The sequence below is a fragment of the Delphinus delphis genome, chromosome 3 (assembly GCF_949987515.2).
Source record: "Delphinus delphis chromosome 3, mDelDel1.2, whole genome shotgun sequence".
Classification (NCBI taxonomy): Eukaryota; Metazoa; Chordata; class Mammalia; order Artiodactyla; family Delphinidae; genus Delphinus; species Delphinus delphis.
Genome location: NC_082685.1, coordinates 137,224,262 through 137,247,157, shown reverse-complemented (window position 1 = coordinate 137,247,157; position 22,896 = coordinate 137,224,262). Strand labels below are relative to the sequence as shown.

General features: G+C 46.4%; 1 protein-coding gene across 1 annotated transcript in view; it reads left to right on the top strand.

The window, feature by feature from the left end:
• Window positions 1-20,440, top strand: part of NIM1K (NIM1 serine/threonine protein kinase) — a 69,534-nt gene extending 49,094 nt beyond the window's left edge. The window contains exons 4-5 of the mRNA XM_060007060.1: window positions 17,049-17,317; window positions 19,623-20,440. Coding sequence (XP_059863043.1) covers window positions 17,049-17,317; window positions 19,623-20,372 — 1,019 coding nt within the window. The 3' untranslated portion in view covers window positions 20,373-20,440. The remainder of the gene's footprint in view (window positions 1-17,048; window positions 17,318-19,622) is intronic.
• Window positions 20,441-22,896: the final 2,456 nt, after the last annotated feature.

The window sequence follows — 22,896 nt, the reverse complement described above, 5'->3', positions numbered from 1 at the left end:
TGGTTGGGGGTCGGGTTAAGAGTCCAGGGCCAAGGAGGCAGGTGAGGCGTCATCACTGAGCCCCTGCTAAGTGCAAGTCCTATACCGGCCGCCGTCCATTGTTGCCGCCGTTCATTTTCACAGCGATGGTGTGAGCTCAGTATTTTTATTTCACTTTATAGATAAGGAAACTAAGATCCAGAGATGTCAAATGTGGCTTTAGCAGTTTAATCTTAGAAGATTTTGACTCCAAAAACTCTCCCACTGTAGCATGCAGGTGAACTCACTAAAACATTGAGGGCAATCTGTCCTCTCCAGTTACACCTTGGAGAAGCGGAGGGGAGTGTGGCTTGATTCCAAGGCCACTCGTATTCCGGGTCCTTATTTGTAACTTCTGTTTGTGTTTGTTTGTCAATGTTTGTCAATACCAGTGGCACAGGGGACCTCCCGGATGGTCGGTGGATAGCGGGGTCCAGCCTCTCCTCCTTACCAGAGGCTGCTGCTTCTGTTAGGTTTGGGGAAAAGGGACTTGACCTCAAGAACTTCTCTGCTTCAGTCTGCTCTGTACTAGTTCTCATTGTTGTCAGCTCCTTGCTTGCTACCAAGTAGCCACGCTTGCTTGGTTGCTGGTCACTCTGGATTCTAGCCCAGCAGCGCCCACCGCTCTGGCCTCAGAGAGGAGCTGTGTGGAGAGACCAGCAGCCCTTTGCTGCCCAACCCATGTGGGCATTTCTCCAAGTTACCTCTAATTTAGCTAACTAATCCTGGAGATAGTCATAACGGAGTCACAGAACAGAGAAAGAATGCCTGCAACTCGGTATAATCTACAGACTTCCTAAAGCCCATGGGCTCTGCCCTCTCCCTGAGAGTCCCGTACTGACATTTATTCTCCTTGCACTCAGGCTGCCACCACGTCTCCAGGGCTGCGCTTTCTCGTGTCAGAGTTTTGTTTTCTTTTCTTCTCCAACCCCCAATCCCATTGCCCGCTCATCCCTGTTTGGCCCCTATGGAGAAAGTACCACAACCTCCTCTACCTACACACACACACACACACACACACACACACACACACACACCCCCGCACGCACATGCGTGCACACACGCCCAAGTCACTGGAGCTCCAAGTCCCCTTCTATCTTGCTCTGAGCCCGAGTGTCTGGGTTCATGCCTACTCACCTTACCTACCTGGGGACATTACAGCGCTCCTCTGAGCCCTCAGGTTCCTCGCTGACAAAATGCAGCCAGTAGCATTGATTACGTTACTCATAAAAGCAGCTCTAGGGCTGCGATTCACATCTAATTGGGAAAGATGTTGCTTTTCAATAGTCTAGAGCAAGAGTGAAAGACAACATAAAACACATAAGGAGATAAGGGGCCAGAAATTGAAAGGAAGACATGAACAGGAAGTGGAGAGGAGAAGTTGCATAAAGGCAAACCAGGAGAGGAATTCAGAAAGGGGAGAGTGTCCGTTGTGGCAGGGAGGTCACAGGGGCTAAAGTCTGAGCAAAGCGTGTTGGAGCTGCTTCCCGAGTGTAGGTTCAGATATTAGATTCTAGTGGAGAGGATAGGATAGTGGAAAAAACATGTGCTTCAGCATCAGACAAATCTGTTCAAATCCTCGTTCAGTCACTAGGTATCTGACTTCATGCATATTACTTAGCCTTTTTGGTCCTCAGTTGCCTCAGCTGTAAAATAGAGATAATGACTCGTATCTTAGAATTGTTGGGGAAATTAGGAATAATATATATGAAGTACATGGCACAGAGTAGCCACTCAATAAATGGTAGCTATCATTGTGCAAGTCTATTTTTTACTTAAACCTATTTCAGAAGGAAATTTGATATTAAAGTCATGAAAACCCATGAGTAGAAGGTAGTGGTAAAAATAAATACAATGCACACAAATTTCAAAGTTCTGTTTATTTATTTTTCCAGCTTTATTGAGATGTGATTGACATATAATATCGTGTAAGTTTAAGGCGTACAATGTTCTGATTTTATGTATGTATATATTATGAAATGATTACCACAATAAGGTCATTTAACACACTCACCACCTCATATAGTTACAATTTCATATGTGTGTGGTGAGAACTTTTAAAATCTATTCTCTTAGCAACTTGCAAAAAATGTTAAAGGGGGACTTCCCTGGCAGTCCAGTGGTTAGGACTCCACACTTCCACGGCAGGGGACATGGGTTTGATCCCTGGTGGGGGAATTAAGATCCCGCAAGCCACACGGCATGGCCAAAAAAATAAAATAAAATTTAAAGGAAACTTACGAAGTGACTGAAAGTAATTTAAAACATGCCAAAAACCCATCTGTGAGTTTCTCTTTACCTTACTTAGGAGAGTGAAGGGAGAACCGATACAGAAATAACATTTTTATGCTGTGTTTCGGTGCTATTTAAGGCTGTTTTCATGCACTAAAATCACTGCATGCCCCATGAGTGTTCAAGGTTCCACTTCGGGAAACACTGACCTCATCTAGCCCTCCTGAATTTTACAAATGGGGAGATGGAGGCTCAGAAGTGGCTGTCCCGGGGTCATGGCAGAGACAGGCTTAGAACCCAGCTTCCTTTTCGCTGCAAGCTACCTCGGGATTTTGGTGCAGGGTGGAGGGGGCAGCTCTTTCACATGCTGCCCTGAACAAGCCGACCAAGTGGGCTACCACTGCCTTCTTCAGCCCCAGACCCCCGCCAGACCCCACCCTGCTCACCAGCCATTCTCCTTCCTGGCGGCCGGACTGCCGAGGAGGGATCCTGCCCTCCAGTGCCTGCAGCAGGGAAGCAGGGGACAATGCGCAAGTCCTAGAGTGTATAACCAAGACTCAGAAGCAGCACCTACCTTCTGCCCGCCCTCTCCGTTCAGACAGTGTGTAAGAGAGAGCGGCACCTTGTCTTGAAGGTGGCAGAAGGTAGTGCAATATTGTGGAAAGATATCAGCTTTGGAGTCAGCCAGACCTGCGTGGAATTCCAATTCTTTTTTCCTCTAGCTGTGTGACCCCCGAACAAGTTACTTTACCATTCTGTGCCACAATTTCCTTACGTATACGTGAAGGAAATATATCAGCTGCCTAGGATTGCTAGGAGGAGCGAATTTTAAAAAGATATGATATACCGAATATTTACCATGTACCTAGACAGAGCATGTAGCAAGTATCCATTAAGTGCCAGTATTAGTCTGCTTTCAAAAAAGTCCAGGTCCTTTAGGCCTGTGTGAGTCACACGTCATTCGTTTCATGGGACAGAAGCCGACTCAGATGAGCTCACGCTGACAGGGTGACTTGTGTGCAGGGGAATCTTGTGGCCGCTCAGCAGGGAGGTAGAGCCACGTTTCAAGGATGGAGGTTACCCCCTCCATCTCCCCTTTCTCTGGGGTTGCGCGGCTTCTCATTTCTACTTCGTACTTCTTTCTGCGGAGTGGCCTTCTCTGCTTAATTACCCAAAGGCATATGGCCAAGAATGATTGTTTCCAGTCCCATATCTACATAACCTCTCAGCTTTATCCCATCTCCATCCCACTAGTTTCATTCTATTTCAGCTCAGATTTTGAAAAGAGAATATAATCGCTCACTGACCAGCCGGCGATAGGCCACCGCTGAGTCAAGGGCCTGCCTATGTCAAGTCAGCTGCAGCCTTTCGGGTCACACGACCCACTGCACTGTCAGCAGGGCCCGAGGTCCAAAGAAGCGTCTCTGAGATGGGAGAGTGGAGAACACAGTAGATTGATGGACATACCATCACCGCGACAATAACCAGCTAAGCAGGGAAACCACCACAAGCCAGGAGCAGGAAAGCGTCTAATTCCTTGGACAGGCTGTTATGTGAGGAGGACAGAAGAAAGAGGAAGGACCACAATTGTGTTTACATAGTGACTTTCTTCTTGAATGCCAAAGGCTTCTTGCCTGTTGGATTACAGAATTCACTTAATTCTAGTCCCTTGAGTTTCAGAGAATGCGGTGTTTTCCTGCTGTGTGGATGGGGGCCTCAGTGGCCTCACTATCATGCTCTCCTCACTCCTAAACCACCACAGAGTAGCCCTATTGTCAAAGGCTCAATGTCAGCCTCTGCTTATGGGATGAGATGGGTGCACAAAAGGAGAGGAAGGCCAAAAGCACAGGCAGAGGAAAAATCAGTTCAACAGGCACATTTAAACAAGCCAGAAAATGTTAACAGCAGGTCATTGTGTACATTGTACTGATGCAACAGGAAAATGAATCCCAGATTTCACCTCCCAACTTGCAGACTCATCCCGGGATGGCCTCGTCCTGGTACCGTGCTCATCTCTCTTCTGGGTTCTATCAGAAGTGAGCCCAGGAAAGAGTAGGAAGGTGAGGACAAAAGGAACTGAGAGTGTGAAGGAGGGGAGACCCAGATGTGAATCGATGTGGGGATGAAGAAAGAGACGGGCGGTGTAGGTACTAGGAAGTGAGAACTCTGGGAGGATGACAGAGGCAAGACTGGAAGATTGTGACTTATGAAAAGAGGGAGGACGTTAGGCTACCAGGAGCAGACTGGGTTGGAAAGACAGGGGGACATTCCTCTAAAATCTTTACCTCTACAATGGAAGGAGATTTATCAGGGAGTGGTTTAGCTTTGCTGGGAATTACAAATACCCTGTCCCATTACCAGGCCATGTCAGAAGACTTAGTCTGAAGAGCGATTTGTATAAATACGGTTCCCATGCAAAGCCAGCTTGCCAAGAATTGTCATTAGGTTTTCTAGGAAATATGGACAACCTGGATAAGATAAAGGAGGAGGTTCCCAGGGAAGCGGAGGGTTTCTGTGCCAGGGGCAGCTCCCAAGACAGTAGTTTAAAAAAAGACACCAGCTGCTCTGGCTCCCTAAAGAGAAGGCTCCAGTATAGGCCCCTGCTGGCTGGAGTTTATTTTTATAGCTAATGGCTCAGATTCTCCTGGGCCTTGCAAGCTGATCGGGCAGGCTGAAGCCATCATGAGTCCCCTTTTAGGCTGATTAGAAATTTCTCAAAAGAAATGACGCACTGGGCTTCTGAATATTTTATGTCCCATCTGTTGCCTCAAACAAAAGTAAAAGAGGCCATGGGTGCCCGTCCCTTTCTCTGTTGCTGTCCTTTCTGACCCCTTCATCCCTGGTCTTCTTCTCTGTTACTCTAGTCTCATGTTTCTAGAAGCCTTTCTTCTTCTCTCTCAATTTATTTATGCATCGGTTCATTCCTTCTTTTTTAAAAAATATAATAAACTCTCTTGTGCCTTACAGAGATGAATGAGATACAGCTCTTGCCTGATAGGAACTCGCAGTAGGTAATGGAGACAGACAGGAAACAACTGATACGTGCTGTCACAGGGTGAGGTTACAAAGGGTGTGCTCGACTGTGGCTGAAATCAGGAAAAGGTCAATCGATCAGGAAAGGCTTGCATCAGGTCTTGAGGTTTTCGGAGAAATAATGCAGGACACAGAGGAAAGGAAATTCCAGTCAGAGAGAGAGGATGTAAAGTGACTGGAGGTGTGAGCCAGGGTGCGGAGTGTTTGGAGATTTAAGAGTAATTCAATGAGGCTAGTGCATGGGATGCACCCACAGAGCAGTGGGAGATATGGTGGGTGATGGAGGCAGGGACTAGATCATGGAGAATCTTCTTGCATATTTGGATTTTGTCATTTATGTATCAGGAAGCCATTGAAGAGCTTGAAGCAAGCAATTAATAAAATGATTAACTATTAATTATTTCAGTGAGGAAAGGGAATTGAAGTTGGGACATGACAAGAGTCAGGCATGTCAGAATAAAATATTAGTCTAATGATCCAGATGAATGATGATGTCCACCTCAACTAAGGAAGTGACAGTGAGCATGGAGAGAAGGGGATGCATTTGAAAACTATTTTAGAGTATTGGGAAACCTGTGGTCAACTGCATGGGGGAAAGCAGGAGAGGACAGGGAGGGGAAGAAGGAAAGATGACTCCCAGGTTTCCAGCCTTAATGACTTAGCAGTGAATAGTGAATACAGGAGAAGAAGTGGATTTGAGAGTGCAGATCTGGAAGCAGTGACTTGGAGGTACATGGAGGTCAAGTAAAGGAGCCCAATGACCATCTTGGAACCCAAGAGACAGTATGCATGAGAAATAAAGGTTTGGGGCCTAACAAATCTGGGGTACAGTGAAAGTCTTGTATGTCCTGGTCGTAGGCTCCTTGGTGTCAGACGTTGTATCATATTGATCCTCAGACTTTCCCCACATTCATTATAACTAATAAATATTCAACAGATACTTGGTGAATTAAGTTAGTATAATAACTTCCCCGGAAAATCCAGTAGTGGTGGGAAGAGATATGGGAGGGAGCAATGCATGGCAGTACTCTCTGGTGGGTCCTTCATGCTCTAATCTCCTAGAAGGACAGGGCTGGGGGACTCACACAGGCTCCAGTAAAGCTTGACCGAGAAGGCCCAGTGGTTTTGAAAAAGGGGTCCCTCCTCTTGAGTACATTCATTAAAACAGCAGTTTAAAATTATGTTTTCTGGATGCAACTAGAGATTATCATACTAAGTGAAGTAAGGCAGAAGAAGAAAGACAAATACCATATGATATCACTTAGATGTGGAATCTAAAATATGCCACAAATGAACATATCTATGAAATAGAAACAGACTCACAGATGTAGAGAACAGACTTGCAGTTGCCAAGGGGGAGGGGGTATGGGGGAGGAATGGACTGGGAGTTTGGTGTTAGTAAATGCAAACTATTATGTATAGAATGGATAAACAAGGTCCTACTGTATAGCACAGGAGACTATATTCAATATCCTGGGATAAACCCTAACGGAAAAGAATATAAAAAAGACTTTGCTATACAGCAGAAATTAATGCAATATTATAAATCGACTATACTTCAATAAAAAAGTAAATTGAAAATAAATAAAATTATGTTTTCTTACTTTAAGAATGGTTAGTTATTGGCTTTGGTGAATCCATCCTAAAAATAAATTCAGTATTACTATAACAAAAAGAAGTTCCCTATTTATAATGCAAAGGACTCAAAATAATTTATATGCTCCAATGATGCAGGAAAGCTCAAGGATATTAAAGCATATGCACTTGGATGGAAGTCACACAGCCATTAAAAATCACAATTGTGGAGAGTCTGTGGTAACATGGAGGATGCGTGGGACACGATAATAAATGAAAATGCAAGGCGCAAACTTGAGTTACACTGCAGTGGGGATGCTTATCCTGGGCTCTTGTGAGTGTTAAGTGAGATCATTTATTCAACAAATATTTGTTGATCACCTCCCGTGTAACAGGCACTGTTCTAGGGACTGGAGATACAGAATTGAATGAAATAGACAACAATCTGTCCTGTGGAGCTTATGTTCTAGCAGGGAGAGACAGACAAAAGTAAGCCAGTAAAATATTCATTATGCTACGTAGTGATAAGGACAGGAAGGAAGATAGAGCAGAGGGGAGGGGAGGGAGCACCGGGGGCTGCAGTTTTAGACAAAATGGCCAGGGACAGCCTCCCTGAGGAGGTGATCATTGAACTGAAGGGAATAAGGAAACTGGCCTTGGAGTCCATGGGGGAACGTGGTCAGGCAGAGGGGACAGCAAGCAGAAGAGCGCCAAGGTGGGAGAGTGCCTGTAAAACTCTAGGAACGGCTGAGGCGTGTGACAGCAGAGGGTGGCAGGGACCAGACCGCATAGGGTTAATACGCAGTATGGCAAAGTCAGGACTTCGGCTTTTCCTATGAGGGAAACCCGAGCCCTTTGAGGCAGCAGAGAAGTGACAGCGCGACCTGGCTTAACGCTTAATAGGATCACCTTGGCTGCTCTGTTGAAAATAGGCTGCAAGGGGTCAAAGGCAGAAAAGGAGAGATCAGCTAGGAGCCTATCGGAATAATCCAGGCGAGAGAGATTCCCCAGGAAGGGAGCAGTGAAAGGCTGAGAAGTGGCTGGATTCTGGCTGTATTTAGAAGTAGAGATAACAGGATTTGCTGACAGATTGAAAGTGGAGTGTAAAAGAGAAGAGTCAAATACTCAAGGTTTTTGTCCTGGATGACTGCAAGAATAGAGTTTCCAGTTACTGAAACCGGGAAGACTGTAGAAGGAACAGGTTTGGGGCGGGGGAGATCAGTATTGGACGTGTTATGCTGGGCGTACCTGTTACACGTGCACAGCGGAGGCTGTTGGTGCCTCACCCGTGTCTCCTTGGGCCTTACCATTTCAGTGCATGCAGGCCAGACCTTCAAATGCCAGTCTCTCCATCTCTTTGCCTCTGGGCTTCCTCTAGCTGCTGGAGCTGCTGTTCCTGCATGCGTGGGAAATAGAGGGCAATTAATGTCTGCCAGGAACAGCCAACGACTAGTTACTGGCGGTAGTTGATATACAAATACCCCAGCTCTCTCACTCTTCTCATGATAAAACTCAAACGATAACTGGCAGCAGGATCGTTGGAAGATGGAGGGAACAAAAGATGCCCATCGAGCTGAGAAGTCATCTTGAGACTGAAATGAGGCAGCCCCACATACTCAATGGATCAGTTTATTGAAGGGTGCCTTACAAGGTGGGTTCAGGATCGGCCCGACAAAGATCTGGAAGCACTCGCAGCTATCCTCTGCACCGCCCGAAGGGCCACTGGGGCCATTTTATAGCTAACCTAGGGTATGGGAGTACCCTTGAAAACAGGAAGTACCTTCCTAAGTCAAGATGATTGATTGGGTAACTAGTCTCGTGGGTACCAGGAAAATGTCAGGGAAGGTCTTCATCATTATTTGGGAACTAACAGAGCATAGAGGCCACGTGGACCTACCGATCATTAAACAATATCTGTTAACTACAAAGCCCTTGACAGAGAAGTGATTTGCCGCATCGTGCAGTCCTGGGTAGGGTCAGTGGAAGGACAGGAAGAATTGTTTGAGCCCGAGATGATGTCAGTTATGCTAACAGCCATGCAGGATTAACTGGTAACTCGCTTAGTAACACATCCTTAATTGGCTGCCTTTCCTCATTCTTCTACCAGTGTTTCCTGGGTACCACCTCCTTCATCGACTGCTTGCACCTGAATCACTGCCTCATGATCTGCTTCTGTAAGAAGCCAAACTGAGACAGCCAAGTGGAGGGGTCTTGTAGGCAGGAGTATTTATGCATCTGGAATTGTTGAGGAAATTGTAGGGATGTCCAAGGACTAAGCCTTCAGGTGTTGAACATTTAGAGGCTGGGCAGATGAAAAGAACACAGCAAAGGAGCCTTAGAAGAAGTGGCAAGAGGTAGGAGAAAAACCAGGAGCGTGTGTTTTCCTAGAAACCAAGTGACAAAGGTGTTTCTAGGAGGAAGGATGAAATCTGGAAACTGGCCATTGGTTTTAGCAACTTGGAGGTCATCGGTGACCCTGAGAGGAGCTTTTCTGGTAGCAATATCTCTTAGGTTCAAGACATAATGAGGGGAGGGCTGGAGACAGTGACGTAGAACCAGCTCTTTAAGAGAGTTTTGCTACAAAAGAATGAGAAGAAGAGCCTGATGCTAGAGGGGGAAGTGGGGTCGAGAGAGATTTTTTGTGGTTTCTCAAAAACTTTTTTTAATGTTTAACATACATAAATACAAAAAGAAGTATGAAAATCACAAATATGCAGTTAAATGAATTTTCCAAACTAAAAAGACCCATATAACCACTGCCAAGTTCAAAAAAGAGAACGTTCCCAGTACTTTAGAGGCTCCCCTATTCCCCCCTTCTGTTTACTACATCCCCAAGTATAACCACTACCCTGACTTCTAACACCACAGATTGTGTTTACCTGTACAATTTATATAAATGGCATCATACAGTATGTCTTCTTTTGTCTTATTTCATTTGTTCAATATTAAACTTGTGAAAGCTGGGGACTTCCCTGGTGGTCCAGTGGTTAGGACTTAGCTCTCTCACTGCTGGAGCCCCGAGTTCGATCTCTCGTGCAAGCCGCAAAGCACAGCCAAAAAAAAAAAGTGGGAAAACCATCCGTATTATTTTATGTAGTTTAGATGCTTCATTCTTATTGCTACGTAGCAGCCCATTGTACAAATATACTACAGTTTATTTATCCATTCTACTGTTGATGAACGTGAGGATAGTTTCCAATTTGGGGCTACTATGAATGACGTTACTATGAACATTCTAGTACAAGTCTTTCGGTAACATGTATGCATTTTTGTGGGGAAGACTTTTTTTTTTAGATGGGTAAATAGCATGAATGTATGCAGATGGAAAAGATTCAGTAGAAAGGTTAAAACTTATGACGCAGGAGAGAAGGAAGAAATCTTGGATGCCTGTTCTTGAGTAGAGGAGAGTAGATGGAATCTATTCAACATGTAGAGGGGTCTTCGCTAGGCCTTAGATAGGAGCAGGGACCATTTACCCAGAGAAACAGGAAGACAGAGTTTATGGGCACAGATTCAGGTAGGCTGGAAGAAGTGGCAGAAGGAACTTGAAATTCTCTTCTATGGCTTTCTTTACTCGATAAAATAGAAATCTAAGTCATCAGCTATGAGTGAGGAGAGAGAGAAGGTATTAGAGATTTGATGGGAGAAGAGAAGGCATGAAAGCGTCATCTAAAAGTGTAGGGGCACTATTGGACCAGGGAAATATAGTGTGTCTGCCAGGAGCAATAAAGACACACCTGAGGTTATAGATCATGAATTCGAAGTGAGACAAGCCGTCATGGTCACTGCATGGGTGTAGGCAGAGAGTAGGTGGGAGGTTGGATTTAACCAGGGTGTGGTTCAGCTGAGAAAACACGATGAGAGAGACCAGAGATGTTGAGGGAGTACACAGAGCCATGACAACAACAATAAAGATGCTCCTCCAGGACTTCCCTGGTGGTGCAGTGGTTAAGAATCCGCCTGCCAATGCAGGGGACACGGGTTCGAGCCCTGGTCCTGGAAGATCCCACATGCCATGGAGCAACTAAACCCATGAGCCACAACTACTGAGCCTGCACTCTAGAGCCCACGAGCCACAACTGTTGAGCCTGTGTGCCACAATTACTGAAGCCCTCACACCTAGAGCCCATGCTCTGCAACAAGAGAAGCCACCACAGTGAGAAGCCCACACACTGCAACGAAGAGTAGCCCCCTGCTCGCCGCAACTAGAGAAAGCCCGTGCACAACAATGAAGACCAAACACAACCAAAAATAAATAAATAAATAAATTTTAAAGAAAAAGAAAAAAGATGCCCCTCCAGCGCACACCACCAATCCTCCCCATTCCTCAACCCAGAAACCTTTACCTCTTCTTCAACCCTAACCCTTGGCTGAACCCCAAGTGCTATTGATGCTCCCTTCTAAGTATCTCACCCTTTCCTAGTTGGATTAAATTGCTGTAATCTGTCTCCCTCATCCATATTTATGTCATCCTCTGCACTGCAGCCAGAAGCGGTCTTTTAGAAAATGCAAGGCTGGTCATATAGCTCGCTCTCTGCTTGAAACTTTCTAGTGGTTTCTCTTGGTTACCAGAGGGGAAGGGTGCAGGCAAGGGATAGTTAGCGAGTTTGGGATTGATATATACACACTGCTATATTCAAAATGGATAAGCAACAAGGACCTACTGTATAGCACAGGGAACTCCACTCAATATTATGTAACAACCTAAATGGGAAAAGAATTTGAAAAAGAATGGATACATGTATATGTATAACTGAATCACTTTGCTGTCCACCTGAAACTAACACAACATTGTTAATCAACTATACCCCAATATAAAAGAAAAGAAAAGAAAAGAAAAGAAACTCTCCAGTGGTTTCTCAATGCCCTTAATCTGAGGTCCAGAATATGACTCACAGACTTTGGCCCTGGCTGACTCTCCAGCCTCGTCTTGGCCTATCTTTTCCTTCATTTGTGCCAGCTCCACTCTCTTCTTTCAATTCCTCAAAGGCAGTGGTCTCCAAAGTAGGGTGCACATACCCATGGGGGTGCCTACTGGGATGAGGGAAGAAAATATTAGAACTTCTTTTCTATATTTATTTGTTATTACATGTTTTAAATTTCCATGATTACATACATTTAAAATGTGTATATTAGTAGTGCATGCATATAATTTATAAATAAATATACATAGAGAGCAATGCTCAAAAATGTTTATTAGTAAAGGAAGCTAATCAAAAAAGTGTATAGACCGTTACCCTAAGGTATTAGGGTCTTTCCTGCCTCAAGATCTTCTCTCCTATACAACCTTACTATTAGAATCTCCCCTTATTGCTTCTCCCCTACTTTCCTCTAGTTAACATTTAGAGTCCAGGGAAAGTGTTAAAAATCTTCCCTGACCCTCTGACTCGGGGTACATCCCCTTGTTTTTGCTCCACTGCATCCCCCTCTCTTACCCTCCTAGCCCACTGTGCTGGACATCTTCCACCTGCTTCCCCAGATCCATTTTCCACCCTTCATTTTGCTCTCTGCCCCAGACTTCATCACGTCTCTTTAGTCCTGTGGGTTCCAGTTGGCTTTAGCTTGTAGGGAGCCCTTGAACTGGATCAAAGGAAGGAGAGGGAGAGCCTGAGATCTGTTCCCCCAGCCTGACTGTGAGGTTGATTCAGGCCAGCTGTACTTCTGGAAGGACGTCTCAGCTCCCCTCAAGGTAGCTTTCTCTACACAACCCTCTCTAGGTTCTAATATCTGCTCCCTCCCCCTGTCCCTTTGGTCCCAAAGACAGATTTTGCTTGGTCCACTCTAGGTTTGAAAGTTTGAATTCGTTGCTGACACTTAATGATTAGAATGACTGCATTACAATTCAGATATCTCTTGAAAAAAGTTAGATTTGATAACACTGAGTCTACATCCCAAACAGTAACAATTGTCTGGAGTTGAGTAGCAGCTGCCCCTTTGCTCTGGGCCATGTACTTCTCAGGACTCCACAGTCCCCACTACTCCCTGTTGCCTTACAATAAGCTTTCCACCCTGTTTCCACCCTGGCCTCTAGAGACATTTGAGTTTGCAAGTCCTGGTTTAAGGAAATGTGTCAGTCTCTTCAACAAATTTGGAGAAAGGGGAGGTTTACCTCTCGAATTTCTCTACTTCTCTCTCTCTCCTCTCCGTCACTACCGAGAGAGTCGAGTCCTCTCCCTGCGGTTGCTATCATCACCTCCAAAACCACCACCCTGCCCTCAGGTGTGCTCTGCTCCTATCCCTTTCCCACACTGCAGCCAGAGTACCCATTCTAAAGTGGATATCTGGTTATGACAATCCCTTAAAACCTTGTAGTGTCTTCCTACTGCCCTAAAAATATAGGCTACTTAAAAAAAAAAATTGAAGTATGATTAACTTACAATACTACATTACTTTCAGGTGTACAACATAGTGATCCAATCTTCTTATACATTACAAAATGATCGCCATGGTAAGCCATCTGTCACCATACAGAGTTATTACAATATTACTGACTATATTCCCTGAACTATACATTACATCCCTGTGACTTATTTTATAAGTGGAAGTTTGTACCTCAATCTCCATCACCATGTCAACTGAAAAAAAAATGCACAACCTAAAAGTTGAGAATTATGTTTTATTCAGCAGACAAAACTGAGGACTTAAGCTGGGGACACAGTCTCTCAGATGGCTCTGAAGAGGTGAGGGGGGAGCCAGGGTATATAGAAGCTTTTGCAACAAAGACCAGGTAGTCAGAACTTCAAAAGATTACTGTTAATTAAAGAAAACCGGATATTGCAAGTTAAGGAATTCAGCAGTTTTCTGGGTATGGGAAGATGCAAAAGTCGGGACTCATTGAAATCATGCTTTTGATGTGCACCTCAGCTATCTGGGGCCAGTATCCTGCGCTTTCTCATTCTGAGTCTCCTCAGGGTGCAGGGGGGGTCGGGTGGCAGCAGAGCTGACTGCTCGATGGCTGGCATCCCATTTCTATCCTGAGTTCCCTCAGGCCTCACCTTCAGCGACTGTAACGTGAAGGCTTAATGGCTGCAACATCCTTTGTTTACTGATATGTCCGGCAAAGTTTTTTTTCCTCTGAGAGTGTATTTCTTCGTCTTCCCACCGCCAAGACTACATTTCTTGAAATAATTTCCAGGTCTTTGGGTAATGTGACGCCTGCCTACGCTGCAGGCTGGTTTGGGACCCCTTCCCCCCAGCCTGCCAGTTCTCCATGCCCAGCGGAGTGGGCTCCTCTTAGATCCTGAAACACAAACGTGACATCTCGCCCAGACCTGGCACACTGTCCCCTTCCCATGGCCAAGTATTGGGCCTCCCTCCTCACCTCCTGTTCACAAGGCAAGTGTCATTTCTCAAGGGATCTCTCTGTTCTCCTATGTGCGCCCCTTCCTAACACGTGCCACGCTTGTAATGAGGGTTTTTTCAAAGTCTCACTGGACTGTAGGAGCATGTCTGTCTTTTTCACAGTCTGGTGCAGAGTAGGTACTGCCTGAACATTTGTTGAAAGGGTGGACTTAGAGACCCAGTTCTTCCCGAGCCGGCAATTTCTACCACTTAGTGACAATTCAGAACACCAGGGCTTTTTCAAATGTTTCAGATGATTATACATGTACGTTATGCGGCATGACTATAATCTGATTTAACACAAAGCGGAGGAAACAGGCTGGGACTAGAGTGAGCCATCGGACGCCTGAGGGTGTAGAATTTCAGAACGCATTTCCTCTCGCAAACATTCTCCTGCCTCACTCTGGTCCCGGCCGTGGGAGGGCAGCCTTTCCTAAGAACCGCTCAAATATAAAACTGAAAATCTAAAACTAGGATTGTCCTAAAGGGAGGTTTGAGACAGCGGCCTGGACGCACACCCCAACCGGATTCTTGGGCGGTCGCAGGGTGAGCAGCGCGCGTGCAGCTGCGGCGGCCGAGGGGGCGGCAGAGAGGGACCCGCACCTAAGCAGAAGCCTGGCCTGCGCTGGGGAGGACCCTGCCTCCGCAGGCAGGCTGCCAGGCTGAAGGACGGAATTCATTATTCTAGCCCTTGGGATAACAGCTCGCCTACCAGGCTACACAAAACCAGAGTTTCTGTTTCAGGTAAAGAGCGGGGGGGAATCTTAATCCTAAAGCCTCAACAGCAGAAAGGACGCGAGCAGCGGGGCGAGAACGCCCCGGGGACCGGCCGTGGCGGTCCATCCGTCTGCCGGGAGGATTGCCTGCGGAGGTCGCGGGAGCCCTGAGGGTCCTGCTCCGTGTAGCTTCCCTCCTCCTTCCCCACCCGAGCAAGCGCGGTCACCTCAGGCACCAGCGAGCCCTGCCTCTTCGTCTTCCAGGAGTCCTAATGGACCTACTTTTAACAAACCGATAACACTCCTATTTTAAACTAGCAGCTTCTATTTTCATGCCCATAACCACTGTGCCAAAAGTTCCTCAAACCAGTTGTTTTGCAAGTAGGTCAAACAGGCGCCCTGCCATCCCGTTCTCCCTGTTTATTTGCCTGCAAAATTCTTTCTCATCTAATAGAAAGTCTGGTCCAGTTTGAACCAAAAAATGAATGAAGTGTTACTTCGGAGTAGCGATTCATTCATTTTCAAACATTAACCATTTTTATTACACAATCTATGTTAATTGTATAATTAATTGTAGGAAAATTAGAAAACACAGAGAAGTAAAAAAAAAAAAATTAAAGGAAAACCATCCATTAGCGGGGGATAAACTGGGAGATTGGGACTGACATATATATGTGACTATAAAATAGATTAATAATAACCTGCTGTATAGCACAGGGAACTCTACTCAATACTCTGTAATGGTCTACATGGGAAAAGAATCTTAAAAAGAAAAAGAGTGGATATATATACGTATCACTGATTCACTTTGCCGTACACCTGAAACTAACACAACATTGTAGATCAACTATACTACTCCAATAAAAGTTTTAAAAAAAGAAAACCATCCATGATCCCCCCCATTAATAAAATAACTATTCTAAACATTTTGGTGTATATCTTGCCAGATTTTTTCCCATGCGAATGCACATTTGTGTTTTTCCTCACTTGTTCTATACTGAACAACTTTCCATGTTCATAAATCAAGATCAACGTGATTGTTTTGATAGCTGCATGTTGTACCATTAGAGAGAGAGATGAACCACGCTTTAACCATCTTTCTTGCTGGACACTTAGGCTGTTCCCAGTGTTAGAGAAGTCTTCTTACACAAGCAATCTTGTACACGTGTCCGATTATTTCTTTAAGATTAATTGCCAAAAGTAAAAAGGGTGGGTCAAAGGGTGTGACCATTTTAAAGACTCCTAAGACGTAATACCAAACTACGGTCCAGAACCATCTTACCAACTAGTCCTCCCACCAGCAGCACCTTGCAGTGCCCGACTCTTCATGGCTTTCCAACAATCCAGACACACCGAGCACTGGTGTTTCCTGTACTGGTACATGGTGTGCCAGGCACTGACAAAGTCAAATCAGATCAAACAGCCCACGCAAGGAAGGGGGTAGGAGGAAGAAACAGATGAGGAGTCAATATTTATAGTTAGATGTGCTGAGATTATAGTACAGAGAATACACAGAAACTGGATGTCATCATCTTCCTGGGACAGGTGTCATAGAAGGCTTCCTGGAAGAGGTTGGTTCTGAGGCTGGCCTTGAAGACTCATCCGGCATTAACTGAGTAAAGAACAGGAAGGAGTGATGAGCCAGAGAGAGGAAATAATCCAGGTAGATCCAGGAAGAGGAAAGATCCCAGGCATGAATGTCCTGTACCTTTTCACTTAACAGCAAAACGTTCTGTAACGTTAGACTACAGGGTGCATGGGGAGGTGGTTAGGAGCGGTGGGCCATGGGGCTGAAGAGGTAGCTTGGGCCTGATCAAGAGGGGCTCTGTCGGCTAAATAAAGGTGCTTTAACTTTATCCAGAAAACTGGATAAAGCTCACCAAACTGAAACCTCCTTGGGAGGCAGGAGTTGGCATTAAAACCTGTACGTGGTAGAGTCACACTGATCTAAGGGACCAGCATGGATGTTGAACTCAAAAATTGCTGTTTGTCATTACTGCTGAGGAGCTTTCTGAGCTGGAAATAGCCACTTAACCTCTGTGTCTAGTGAAACAGAGGGACTAGGTTCCTTCCAGTTCTAAATAGCTATGAACTCAGGCACATCCTTTGACTTTTTTTTTTTTTTTCTTCCAGAAAAGGTGGCCATTAAGATCCTGGACAAGACCAAGTTGGACCAGAAAACCCAAAGGCTCCTATCCCGCGAGATCTCCAGCATGGAAAAACTGCACCATCCCAACATCATCCGCCTTTATGAAGTCGTGGAGACTCTATCCAAGCTCCACTTGGTGATGGAGTATGCAGGGGGTGGGGAGCTCTTTGGGAAAATCAGCACTGAAGGGAAGTTCTCAGAACCAGAGAGCAAGCTCATCTTCTCCCAGATTGTGTCTGCCGTGAAGCACATGGTGAGCAGGGCGAGGAGGGAGAGTCCTGCTCCCATTCTACCCACAGTGGGAGCATGGGGCTTTAGTTTACCATCATCTAAGCATCCCCGAAGACTTTAGTCCTACAAGGGCAGACAGCAGTCCCTTCTGCGAGAGTCAGATGTCTGTCTGGGATTGTGCTCCCTGCCTCCGAAGCAATGCCCAGGGATCTCCAGTTCCACGGCAGCCTCCTGGCCTTTGTGGAAGTTGGCAGGACTCACTCTGAGCAGCCGGATGACCATCACCCCTTCCTTGGCCACATGCATTCCTCCAGCCCCGTCTTCCACTACTTGGAGAGCTGGCTTCTCACTGCTTCTTGGCCTTGCCTCCCTAATTCTGTGTCTAGGATGCCCTCTCCCCTCTTTTCACATCTCACATCCTCAATCCCATCCACACTTCGTGACCCAGCTCAGTTCTGTCTCTCTCTGTGAAACTTTCTTCAATCTTGGGTCAGCCCGCGCTGATCTTCATGCCTTTGGTGAACCCCACTAGCTCTTTTGTTTGTTTGTTTGTTTGCGGTACGCGGGCCTCTCACTGTTGTGGCCTCTCCCGTTGCGGAGCACAGGCTCCGGACGCGCAGGCTCAGCGGCCATGGCTCACGGGCCCAGCCGCTCCACGGCATGTGGGATCTTCCCGGACCGGGGCACGAACCCGTGTCCCCTGCATCGGCAGGCGGACTCTCAACCACTGCGCCACCAGGGAAGTCCCCCACTAGCTCTTGCTGCCTCTGTGCTCAACACATTAACACTTGCTTGTGTCATTCTTATTTTAGTTCTCTGATTATGTCTTTAGATAAACCTGGACTCCATAAGCATACTCCCCAGTTCCTCCATGAACTGGTTCTCCTGTGCCCTCCCTATTGTTGGTTGTCCTGCTGGGCACACAGGAGGAATCTGACTTGCAGACCTGATGACCGCTTGTACCACTCTGTTAGTGCAAAGGTTTTCTGCCCTCTTTGCCAAGCTCTCAGTCCAATTGGCAGGAAGAGACACTTGTCTGGTGTCTATATTAGTTGAGAGACTGTTTCTAGTTTGCTTCTCTGTTCGGATGTCATGAGACAAGAACTGGGATCAGTGAGCTCCTGGCCAAATTATTAGCAGGTTACTAGTGACCTAAGGGGCCCAAGATGGCAGCTGGGAGGGAGAAGGGGAGGAAAAAGAAGTGAGCAGGGAGAACGTGAGTGTGATGGTAGTGGCTGTTTCAGACCTGTGGTTGTCATCTAAGTGGCCCTGTGCTGGGGTGAACTTTCCCTGGGCCAGGGAATAAGCCAGACCCTTACCAAGCAATGGAGCAGATGGGCAGAGCCTTGCACATTCTACTTGGAAAAGAGATCTGGTGGGAGAGCAGAAGAGGATCCAGCAGTAGAGGATGCAGACTGAGTCCTCTGAGGCTGTACACCCTGACCTTTCTCCTAGCCCTCTGGTCTCCAAAAAGAGGAAGGGTGAATGATAGACATAGATTCCAATTTTATCAGGTTTGTTTGCTATGTGCCAGGACCATGCTGAATGCTATAGATACAGCATCCCATGCAGTTCTCACAACAGCCTTATGAGGCGGTTCTCAGTGTCCCATTTTCCCAAGAAGGAAGGCAACACTCACATACACACCTGGTATAGTTGAATCTAGAATTAACCAAGATGTCAGGCTCCAAAGCCTGGATTCTTGCCACAGGAGATCCAGCCGGAAAAGTGACATTAAACCATTTCCCAAGAGCCCTTGGCATTAAACTGGTCAAGGGTCTTCAAGGTTGCCTGGATCCAGAATTCAAGGGTAGGGATTGGATCTGCTGCCAGAACCTTGCCCAACATAGTATCCTCCCTTCTATTGAATCCTATAGCGATAAAGGAGCCCACCCAAAGGAGCAGGGGTGTGGACTTGGGAGAGGACTCCTCACCTTCTTGGGGTTGGCCCTTCTCAAGACATTGCTCAGCCAGAAAAACCCATACATGGTCTCAGAAAGGAAGGATGACTGTTTCACTGTGTTTCACAAGATCTGGGTCTTACTTCTGGCCCTAATTCCTGAGTCCACGTGTGGGGGACAGACTCCAACCCTCACCCAGAACAGAACCTTTGGTCTGCTTGGAGGGTGTGGACTTTACCCTGGGCTAACAGTTATGACAGGGCAGCTCTCAAGATCTGAGGTCTGACATGACTTAAGTTGATCTCCATTGAATTTCTGTTGTTACACCATTATCACCTCATTGTTTCAGAGCCACTGATGCATCTTTAATGTTGGTATATTACTTTGAAAATGATGACTTTTTCCCCCGTTGTCTTCTTTCCACAGCATGAAAACCAGATTATTCACAGAGATCTGAAAGCAGAAAATGTGTTCTATACCAATAATACTTGTGTGAAAGTGGGGGACTTTGGGTTCAGCACAGTAAGTAAGAAAGGTGAAATGCTGAACACTTTCTGTGGGTCTCCTCCCTACGCGGCGCCCGAGCTTTTTCGAGACGAGCACTACGTTGGCGTTTATGTGGATATCTGGGCCTTGGGGGTGCTTCTGTACTTCATGGTGACGGGCACCATGCCGTTTCGGGCAGAGACCGTGGCCAAACTGAAGAAGAGCATCCTGGAGGGAACGTACAGCGAGCCTCCGCACGTGTCAGAGCCCTGCCTCCGGCTCATCCGGGGAGTCCTCCAGCAGGTACCCGCCGAGAGGTACGGAATCGACTCCATCATGAACAATGAGTGGATGCAAGGAGTGCCGTACCCCACCCCTCTGGAGCCTTTCCAACTGGATCCGAAACATTTGTCAGAAACCAGCACCCTCAAAGAAGAAGAAAATGAGGTCAAAAGCACTTTAGAACACTTGGGCATTACGGAAGAGCATATTCGAAATAACCAAGGGAGAGATGCCCGAAGCTCCATCACAGGCGTCTATCGAATCATTTTGCATAGAGTCCAAAAGAAAAAGGCTTTGGAAAGTGTCCCAATAATGATACTACCAGACCCTAAAGAGAGGGACCTAAAGAAGGGGTCCCGTGTCTACAGAGGCATAAGACACACATCCAAATTTTGTTCAATTTTATAAATTGCATTAGACTGCCGGTCATTAAGCAAGATCATTGTTGCTACTTTCAAATTTTTTCACCAACTTGAGTGGAGACTTTTTTGTAATTTTTAAATAAATTTAAATTTAAGATATGCATTTCCCCTCCGCCCCCCCCCCCCCCGCCCCCGCCAAAAAAAAGTCTATTAGCTCAGATTCTGGCTTGGTTTGCAACCTCATCTTGTTTTCAAACTCTAGCATTCACTCAGTTAATCGAGAAATACTTACGCAGTGCCTACCATGTGCCAGGTGCTGTTTAAGGTGCTGCAAAATAAAAAATAGGCCAGGTCCTTCCTCTCCTGTGCAGGATAGTCTAGTCATTACTGCAGTTTGTCCTGAGGCTGTAACTGGGCTCATACCTTCCTTCCTCCATCAACCACTGTAAATTTCCCTCACCTTTGGCCAGCATTCCGGCTGGTCTAGATTGGGTGGTATGACCCAGACCTTTATCATCAAAGGATCTGAACCCTTAGATGCCTTGCTCTTGTTGGCTCGTGGTTGCTGCAATTGCCTCTTCACCATTATTATGAGGCTCTAAAGTAACACTCTTGGGTTCAGACATACTCCTCTTCAGCTCCTTATGAAAGTCAGGGTCAGTAATTCCCACCACTATAATAGCTCCTTTCTTTGCCGGCTTGTCACCTGGCATGGGGATCCCAAAGTGACCATGTGGTAGCCATAGATCTCAATTCACTGGACCCCTACTGGGTCTCCCGGTAGAAGCATCCCCCTGCCCCTAGGATCGAAAACCTCTAATCTAGCCAAGCCGAGACTGTAGGAAAAAGAAGTACAAATTCTTCAAGTGGGTCCCTGATTGTGATGGTAAGAAAAGTCAATCATGCTTCTACCCAGTGGTTCCCAGACCTGTGTATTTTAACAGCAGGGGACACATATCTATGAGCCATTGTTAAATCATGTATACTGAATCCTGGAGGATAGCACCCCAGCCCTGCAGGGTGCTGCCCTATAACCGGTGCCTTAGCTGAGCCACTCCATCCATCTATGCTGGCTGCTTCTGGTGTTGAGGTATATGGTAAGAGGGGTACATCCCATGGTCACGTGCCCATTGCCCACACGGCTCTTACCAAAACTGTGGTCCTTGAGGCAATGTTATGTAATATATATGATAATGGACCAGCTATTCTCTAGGACCTAGCATGACTGTATTGGAGGATTCACTGAAGGCAGGAAAGGTGAACCCATATCCTGAGTAGATATCAATTCCATAAGGATGAATCACTGCTGTGTTTGTCTGAATTTATGACTCTGTGGATCTGATAATGCCCAGCTCAGGAGGAGACAGCTCCCTTTGCTTGGTCCCTCAGTGACCCATAATCAGGTGCTCCGTCTCTCCTAGAGCCTAGAAACACACCAAGATCCTGAGTATTTCTCTGCTGCAGAAAGCATGGCCTCACTCCAGGACCCTGCAGGGCTGTGCTGTAACCTTCTACAGCGGTTGCCAAAAAGACTCCACACCATATTCTTAAGCACCACGTAGACAGAGAGTAGCAACGCAGTTTGCACCGAAGCCTGAAACTGCTGTAGATTTTTTTTCTGTGGCATCCACTTGAAACCAGCCGTCCCGACAAATGGGTTAGAGGAATATGCCAAGTATATAATACATGTGCTTCCAAAACCCAGATAGGCCTACTAAACCCTGTGCCTCTATCTCAGCGCTAAGGGGTACAAGGTGCAACATATGTGGGCATGCCTCAGGTCATTGGTCCTCTAACACTTCATCAGTGTGACCAGACCCCTGAATCTTCATGGGTCTGCCCACCAGCTTGCCTCTTTTCTTTCTTTCTTTTGGCTATACAAGTAACACTCTAGCAAACTGTCCCTCAGGACTCTGTGATCTCTTAGCCACTGTCACAAAGCCCTGCAAATCAAGGCACCCTGACTCCCGCTCCAGCCTTACCGTCCATTATATTATGTCCACCTCACCTCTGACAATTAAGTAACGACACATGGCCTCTGCCACTCTGGAACCCCATTATCCCTGCATGCCCAGTTCCATGACTGGCATTTCCTACTGTCACCCCTTGCCTGCAGAGGGCAGGAGTCACTGATCTTGTTGGAGATGCTGGTGCCCCCTCCCCAGTGCAGTCTTTTTTTTTTTTAAGATATAAATTTATTTATTTATTTTTGGCTGCATTGGGTCTTCATTGCTGCACGCGGGCTTTATCTAGTTGTGGCGAGCGGGGTCTACTCTTTGTTGTGGTGCACAGCCTTCTCATTGCGGTGGCTTCTCTTGTTGCGGAGCATGGGCTCTAGACGCACGGGCTTCAGTAGTTGTGGCACGTGGGTTCAGTAGTTGTGGCTCACGGGCTCTAGAGCACAGGCTCAGTAGCTGTGGTGCACGGGCTTTGTTGCTCCGCGGCATGTGGGATCTTCCCAGACCAGGGCTCGAACCCGTGTCCCATGCATTGGCAGGCGGATTCTTAACCACTGCGCCACCAGGGAAGCCCCACCAGTGCAGTCTTTATTACCTGTGTGAAGGCAGTGT